An 8,089-nucleotide genomic window follows, 5' to 3' on the forward strand; every position below is an offset into this window, starting at 1 on the left:
GGTTTTGATGGGTTTATTTTTTTTTATCATTGCAGAAGTTGACGGAACGGAGGTGATGATGGATGATGCTAAGGTATGTCTAACAACTTCATTTCCTCTGTTGTTGTTTTAGGGTTTCTGCTTTCTTGCGTGTTCTTAATTTACTCAACTTTGAATTATGTTTCGAGTTTAAATGACTTCTATTACTCTCTTTATTGATTCAATTCAAATGTAGTTATTTTCATCCACCGGAATGCAACTGTTTCAAATTGTTTTTATGGCTTTTATAATGTGTGTGTATATATATATATATAAATGACAGGCTCGTTTATTAAACAAGCTTACTTTTGGGCTTGAGCTCGGGCGAGCCGATCTCTAGTAGCCCGCGAGTGGCTCTGCTCGTTTGCACCCCTATGAAAAATGCACTATCTTACTTGTTGATTCACATATGGATGGTTTACTTCTAAACTGATACCTTTGATCTTCTTATTAAGACATCTACTTCTTAAAAATGCTTATCACTTAGAATATCCGTTAAAAGGCACGCAAACTTGCTTACTTGGGTGCACTTGAGATAGAATTTAGACAATCTAACAGAATATTCGTGGTATGTCGTTTAAGGCATCCACTAAGTTGTCTTTATCAAAAGCATTAAATCACTCGCTTTTGTTTGTTTCCAAAAACACAACTTGCATCGAATGTTCGTTCACATGATCCATACTTGTCAGAATTTACTTTCCAAATATTTTTCAGAATATTGAAGAAACCAAGATGAAAGAAAAGAGAATTGAAGAACTGGAAGCCCAACTTAAAGAAGCTATAGATAAAGTGATGATTCTGAGAGAAGAGTTAAGGTGTGAGAAAGAGAAAGTGTCAAATTCACGTGTGTATGACAAAGATTTACCACCGCCTGTAACTACAATAGGAAGGAAGCATGCAGGACCCTCTCTGGTGAATGCAGACAAAAAGAGGTCACGTGGTCCAGTGAAGTCGTGTGTAAGTGTACGTGATTGTTTTAGAAGACTTAGACAGGAACTTGAACCCCCACCTAGAGAGGATCTTGACCGCCCACCAACCCCTGTCAGAGAGGAGGCAGGACCTCGGTTAACAGAAGAGGAGAACGATGAACAGGTTGGTGTTATCTTTACCTCTAATATCCATTCACATATATCATTCTGGCACACAATTTTTTCTAGATCACTTGCTGATGCATATTTGCAAGAAGAATGGATAAAAGTTATCTGTGTCAGCTCACATTAACCATTCATATGAATGACGGTGAATGTTATCACATCTCCAAAATCCCTATGATTCTATTTGTTAGTCAACTTAGGTATCTAGTTTTTAGATTTCAGCTTGTTATTAATGATTGTTATTTCTATATGAAACCTGTTTTCTTAAGTAAAATGATTTTCAGGCCGCCAGGAAATCCTTTTTTTACCAGTTACAGACAGTGAAATTGTTCGAGGTAGTGTAGCGTATATGGATGCTAATTCTTTTGTGTTGTGTTTTTATGCAGCGTGTGAGCAAAAATGGTGGCAATGGAATTGTGGATATAGTTGCAGATTAGGTCATGTTTACATTAATTTTAGTAGTTTCTGAATGCTGGAAGGTTTAAATTATTAAAATTTTGAATTGTTGGTTCTTAATGAAAAAAATATCTGGGACAATGTTTATGGTTTTTTCTTTAGTGAATACTATATAGGGTTGTTCAGACTCAGGGTTGACAAAAATTTGAGTCAAAACCCTCTCTACCAACCCAGCTGGTTTAGCCCATCCAAAACATGTTTTGGTTTTTTGGCTGTTGGTTAATCAACCGGCTCGGCGCACGTGTTTGGGGTACCCTGCACCAGTTTTATTGTTTTCCATTCAGGCTTTTATTGAGCCAGCTTTTGTCTAGATCTTTACTTTTTTCTCTTTGGAATTTAAGAAAATGACTATTTTCTTTGGTTCTACATTAGGAGTGAATTCTTTTAATAGTTTTGTTCTTTTTATCTAAATTTTGAATATTATTGACACTCAGCTATAATGCGTGGAGAATTGATGTACTTATTGTTATTTACGGGTTGAAACTGATCTTTTTCACGTTTCAACTCAGGCATGAAAACGCGTGGATCTTGATATTAGTTAATTTATGATTACAAGTCATAATACAAAGAAAGTACCTTGCTCATTAAAATGACAAAACAAGAAAACACTTACAAATAAAAACAAATACCCACAAACACAGTCGGATGAAACTTCAATGTGCAAAATATCCTTTGAGGCAAGACTCAGATCTATGTTTTGGTGGGAGTGATTTCCACCACTCAACAAACGTAGATTTCTCCAAAAACACATCATTGTTGAGCTCTTGTGTCTGAACCCACTCCTTCACTTGTTTCTCTAGAACAACAATATCATCCTTAACCTGTAGATACGGTTTCCTCCGCAGCTCCTCCACTTTTGCCCAAAAGGTGGTCTCGCAACTAGACTCTTCTCCGAGCCTGTGAGCATGCTCGTGCCACCGTTGGGTGTATCTATACCGTTTCGGTCGACCACCTACTCTCAAGTAGGTTCCAGTGTCTTCATCTTTCGAGTGCCTATAATAGTTGGCTATGTCTAGGGGTTCCACCAGCTTCCTTAACTTGGTTCCAAGCTCTACCCACTCGGGACGACTCTCGAACCCATCTGGGAGCTCGTACCGTTTCAGCATCTCCACAATCTCATCCCAAATGCCTGCAAGCTCCAGCCTTTTCACATTTGCGTTGAAGTCAGGAGTACCCTTTTGAATCTTGAAAGCATCATAATAACCAATGTTGCGATCTTTGCACGCCTTCTGGTACTCGGCTATCACATCTTGCATTTTAATGATGCTGGCTATCTTTGAATCAATCATCTGTTGGTTTTCTAGCCTTTTCTTTTCGAATGCATGTGCTGCTCGAAGGCATAGCCTACCCCTCGTGCTCTGCACAATAATATTAACTCCAATCGTTCAGATAAAAACACAACTCCAATCGACCCATTCACAATTCTGTAGCTAAAACAAATAAAAATGCAACTAATTCCGCTACATGTCACACTTCTGTGATTCCAAGATTCTTCTCGTTTACAGTACTAAAACATTAATTTATTCAAGATGTTAAATATAATAACTTATGTGAGATATCTGATTTCAAACGTATTAAATATTTAACAATTGACTTATACGGAATTTCAATCGTATCTTATTTGAAAATATAATTAATACACGGTATAATCTATTATATATTTAAGACTCACCAGTCCAAGATCATTTAGAGCTGTGTGTACAGACGCGATGTCACCAAAAGCATTACCGTTTGCAGACGATGGGATCTCCATATCATCATCAAGGTACACAACATCTTGCATTCCCGAAACACTCTCGCTTACTTCATTATTGTAATACATTTGTAAGCTTTTGCTTGCTGCATCTCTAACCTGGGACTCATCACTAGGCTGACAACAATAAAAGAGAATCTGCAGAACCGCATTCTGGTTTGTCACACAAACAAGTTTCCCATTTCCGGTACAAAAGATAAACGTTCCAGAAGGCCTGTATGGACTGAGTTGAACAAAACTGGATATGACTTCAAGTAATGAGTTGGTACTCCCCATGAGAGTACAAGCTGCATGACTGGCAACTGACGATGCGTTTTTCAAAACTGTCTTGAAAAATGACAATGCTTCCTGGGAGGTCGGGATTGATGTGTTTTGAAAGTTTCTTGATCTGGGATTGAAGAAATCAAGAATTTGAGTGAAATCCGATTTCAGGGAGGTTAAGGGGGCTAGTGTTATCCGAGGAACAATGTCATATCTTCCTACGAAATGAACAAAGAAACGGGCCCAATTTTCTCGGTTTAGAGCGTGTGTGAATATACGGTCGCCCACAAGTGGTGACCCGAAAGTTAAACATTTACACGGGAAGACGCCGCTAGACCTTGTGTATTTCTCGAGGTACCAGACGGCGGCTAGGATCGCCACCGGCCCCCCCGAAGAGTGACCTGTGAATATGATGGGTTTTGCTTTCTTGATTGCTTTCTCTACCTGCAGTTTATAAAGATGGAAATTATATGATCCATTCATCTATGGAAATTAATTCATTAATATATATTATTTATTACCTCTGTCTGCAATGTTTTTAGAATAGCTTGAAATCTAAGAAAGAATCCTTGAGTGATGTTAGCGAGCTCGTTATTACCGACACTATTTAGTGACGGAAACATTAGCGAACAAGTATTCACTCCAAAAGGCTCCTTGCTGTAAAAATCTTCGACAGCCCATGATCCACCCAAGGCAAAAACAGTATCTTCCGTGCCAGATTCTTTTATAAAACCATCGTTGGACTTGTGTGACTTCACAGCTAAAGCACAGGCTTTTATGATCTCTGCTTCTTTAACACCTAGTTTCTCTTCCATCATCTTCAATCTCTCTCTCTCTCTCTTGTGTGTGTGTGACTGTTTTTGACACAAAAGAATGAGAAGACTTTTGTGTGTTGAAAGTCTTTTTAAGTGTCTGGGTATTTTGTCATTTCCCACCATTATCAACCGAAACTACATACAAGAAAATGATCGAATCACTTTATTTTATTTTCCTGTAAATAAAACATATAGTTATACCCATGTTATTTTAAATAAGGTAAATTAAATTTTAAATGATAATAACCACCGACGTAACTTCAAGTTTTTACAGCAAAACTGACCATTTTTAAATCATTGTCTCTGACCAGTTCCTTTTCACGATGCATATTTATAAATTATAACAATGAAATTCGTAAAAGAGCTCCGAAAGTTTATTTAGTTTGGGTCTCTAGAATGGTTTTACCCAATCTCCCCACCCCACCCCACCCCCCTCCCAGCATTGTTGGATCAAGGAATTTTTTTTCAATGAGTTCATTGTTATTTGATGCTCCAGTTTTATACGACCAGACGTTTAATATTTTGGGTCGATTTGATTGTTCAAGTTAGGGACGGTTCATTAGGGGTGTTCACGGTCTGGTTTTGATGGTTTTTACGTCAAACCGTTATCGAAAATGGAAACAAACCGTGGAAAAACAAAACCAAATCAAACCGTTACTATGAAAATACAACAATATAAAATGAAAAAAAGTTAAAAAAAAACTTTTCAAAATAACTACCTAATCAATTTGTAGTCTTATGTTGATAAACCAATTTCAAGCTCTATGGTTTTCTTTCAACAGATTCATCAGGTTAGCGAAAAGAAATAAGAACAATTGGCTTGTTAAACAGTTGGTGAGTTGCAGTCAAAATAATCAAAGATTAGAACGAAAAAGGATTAGAGAGAGAAAGAGTGAGAGAAATGACTGAACAGTGTTTTTAAAGGTTTGCATTTAAAAGAAAGTACGTTTTAAAACAAAAATGTATCTTCTAGCAGGCTAGAACCCATGACCCGCAATTTGAAAACGAAGCTGCTTACCACTCGTTCAGTTCTTCATTTTCATCTATGAGTTCACTCCACCTTTTATTAATGGGTTCACTCAAACTTTTTTATATTGTCGCTATAGTAATTTTTCGAAACACAGTGGGTTCTCGTGAACCCGTACCTAAACATGTAGGTCCGCCCCTGCCCCCCACCACCCCCCCCCCCAAACAAAAATCCCCAGATCTACCTATGCTAACGGTTAATAGCACTCGTAACCAATGCCATTGGAATAATCATCATACATTATACTTGATTTAACACACATGAGTGTTGTGTTCACAGGTTTCCTGGTTGGTTTCCACATAGACGTAGAAAGAAGGGGCGCGAGGCCATAGGTAGCCGGCCCTAGCCAGTTCCTGTCTTGTTTATTTTAAACGAGTTTACCCTAATTTTGTAATCTTTGTGTATAGATGCGCATGTACTTGTAATAGTTTGTCACTTAATAAAGAATACCTTGTTGCCACCGTGGACGTAGGTCAGTAAACCGAGTCACGATAAATCCTAGTATTCATTTATTGCTTTTGTGGGTAATGTTAGTTATTCTAATTGTAACAAGTGGTATAAAAGCTTAGGCTCGTGGATACTGTTTAATTACTTCACAGTTCAGAGGGTTCTATGTTCAAATTTGTCACACCCCACTAAAGCGGGAAGTTGGGAACACTATTGTATCTGAATATGGTTTGAAACGCATGCTTACCTAAGATATACTAACATACACACACGTCACATTACATTATTAATTTCAAAACTGTTTGGTTCTGGAACATAGCCTAAACATTTTACATTAACAACTTAATACAATACATGCAAAATTCTAAGTCTTCAAAACATTTGAACATCTTAGATCAGGAGAACACCTATAAGTAGGGTTCGGGGAGGGTGGGATGTATTAAGGGCTGCTATTTACCTTATTCTAGTCACACACCGTTATGCTATTTTTCTTGCCATATATTATATATTTTATGTATTAGTGATATTAATTTTACTACGTGCTATTATTAATTATATTACCGTGAACTTTGATCTTCTCTTATATTCCCGTACACATATGTTCTTAGAGATGAAAGCCACCTCTTTATCTCTTTGGATAGAGGTACGGTGTGCCTACATCATACCCTCCCCATACCCTACTTATATCTTTGTTATTAGCAGGATTCCAGAGCGAGTGGAATTGAGGGAGTCTTACAAAAATAACAAGAGAGAGGCAAAGAAGGCGGTGTATGAGGCAAAGAACACAACCTATAAACGGATGTACTGGTTAAGGATCATGACATCAAGCTAACATGGCAAACCTACTTCCACAACCTTTTTAACAATGAGAGAGCTTACCAAGAAGAATATGAAAACACAACCGCGCAACGACAACAACCGAATAACTGCTACTGCCGACGGATCACACGGGAAGAGGTGCAAACCTCACTTAGAAGGATGGGTAGGGCTAAAGCGGTTGGCCCAGACAACATACCCATCTAGGTGTGGAAATGTCTGGGAGAAGAAGGAATCATGGGTTAACTACTTTGTTCAATATTATCCTCAAATCTGGTAAGATGCCAGACCAGTGGAGGAGTAGCGTTGTAGTCCCTATCTATAAGAACAAAGGAGACACCCAACGTTGTGGTAAGTGGTAACTACCGAGGAATCAAACTACTAAGCCATATTATGAAGCTATGGGAAAGAGTGATTGGGGTTAGACTTAGACGAGAAACTCAAGTTACGGGAACCAATTTGGATTCATGCTGGGGCGTTCAACCACAGAGGCAGTACAAATTATAAGGAGATTGATGAGAAAATGTGACCTTCATATGGTGTTTACTGACCTAGAAAAGGCGTACGATAGTGTGCCACGCCAAGTACCCTGGGAATGCCTGGATGGTAGAGGGGTACCGAGGAAATATATACAGATAATTTAGGATATGTATACCAGGACTTCAACTACTGTCCGTGCGCCCGTGGGGGATACTAATTACTTCCATGTGGAGGTAGGCCTTCACCAATGGTCAGCGCTGAGTTCATTTCTTTTTGCAGTAGTCTTGGATGAGTTGTCAAAGTCGATTCAGGAGACACTCCCGTGGTGCATGTTGTTCGCAGACGATATCGTGCTAGTCGCTGAGAGGAAACAAGATCTAAACATGAGGCTTGAGGAGTGGCGAACAACCTTAGAGACAAAAGGTTTAAGGATTAGTCGCTCTAAGACTAAGTGCTTACACTGTGACTTTTGTGGGGTCATTGACAATGAGGACATCCATATCACCATTGAAGGGCAAGTGGTTCCGCAGGTTACTAAGTTCAAGTATCTAGGATCATTTATTTAGAGCTATGGGGAATTAGACAGTGATGTGGCCCACTGAGTTCAGGTAGGATGGTGTAGATGGAGAGCAGCCACATGCATATTGTGCGACAAGAGATTCCCAACTAAACTAAGGGGAAATTTTATGGGGTCGCAGTTAGACCTGCAATGTTATATGGAACAGATTGTTGGGGCACCAAGAAGACACAAGTGCGAAAGATGGAGGTAGCAGAGATGAGAATGCTACGATGGATGTGTGGACACACAAGGTTAGACCGAATACGAAACGATGTGTTTCGGAAGAGATTAGGGGTAACTAACATATCCGATAAGATAAGAGAGTGGAGATTGAGATGGTTTGGACATGTGAAGAGAAGACAG

General features: G+C 38.8%; 2 protein-coding genes across 2 annotated transcripts; one reads left to right on the forward strand and one right to left on the reverse strand.

Moving 5' to 3' along the window:
- The first annotated feature begins 736 nt into the window (after positions 1 to 736).
- Positions 737 to 1,645, forward strand: LOC143530771 (uncharacterized). Its single transcript, XM_077026219.1, has 2 exons — positions 737 to 1,110; positions 1,499 to 1,645. The coding sequence occupies exons 1-2, from the start codon at positions 751 to 753 to the stop codon at positions 1,547 to 1,549; spliced, it is 411 nt and encodes a 136-aa protein (XP_076882334.1). The 5' UTR covers positions 737 to 750; the 3' UTR covers positions 1,550 to 1,645.
- Positions 1,646 to 2,007: 362 nt separating this feature from the next.
- Positions 2,008 to 4,422, reverse strand: LOC143530972 (protein EDS1L-like). Its single transcript, XM_077026379.1, has 3 exons — positions 4,104 to 4,422; positions 3,241 to 4,026; positions 2,008 to 2,926 (listed from the first exon to the last, which is right to left on the reverse strand). The coding sequence occupies exons 1-3, from the start codon at positions 4,398 to 4,400 to the stop codon at positions 2,222 to 2,224; spliced, it is 1,788 nt and encodes a 595-aa protein (XP_076882494.1). The 5' UTR covers positions 4,401 to 4,422; the 3' UTR covers positions 2,008 to 2,221.
- Between the last annotated feature and the right edge of the window lie 3,667 nt (positions 4,423 to 8,089).

Source organism: Bidens hawaiensis, unplaced genomic scaffold (genome assembly GCF_021521415.1).
Source record: "Bidens hawaiensis isolate Kalapana, Puna unplaced genomic scaffold, B.hawaiensis_p1.1 tig00000670_1, whole genome shotgun sequence".
Classification (NCBI taxonomy): Eukaryota; Viridiplantae; Streptophyta; class Magnoliopsida; order Asterales; family Asteraceae; genus Bidens; species Bidens hawaiensis.

Bases quoted from the DNA above. Each gene is read 5' to 3' on its own strand.
- LOC143530771 (XM_077026219.1), top strand. From the start codon at position 751: ATGAAAGAAAAGAGAATTGAAGAACTGGAAGCCCAACTTAAAGAAGCT. The intron at 1,111-1,498 runs GTTGGTGTTATC...GTTTTTATGCAG, and splicing joins AAGAGGAGAACGATGAACAG to CGTGTGAGCAAAAATGGTGG.
- LOC143530972 (XM_077026379.1), bottom strand. From the start codon at position 4,400: ATGATGGAAGAGAAACTAGGTGTTAAAGAAGCAGAGATCATAAAAGCC. The intron at 4,027-4,103 runs GTAATAAATAAT...TATAAACTGCAG, and splicing joins TAAAAACATTGCAGACAGAG to GTAGAGAAAGCAATCAAGAA. The intron at 2,927-3,240 runs GTGAGTCTTAAA...ATTATTGTGCAG, and splicing joins CTCTAAATGATCTTGGACTG to AGCACGAGGGGTAGGCTATG.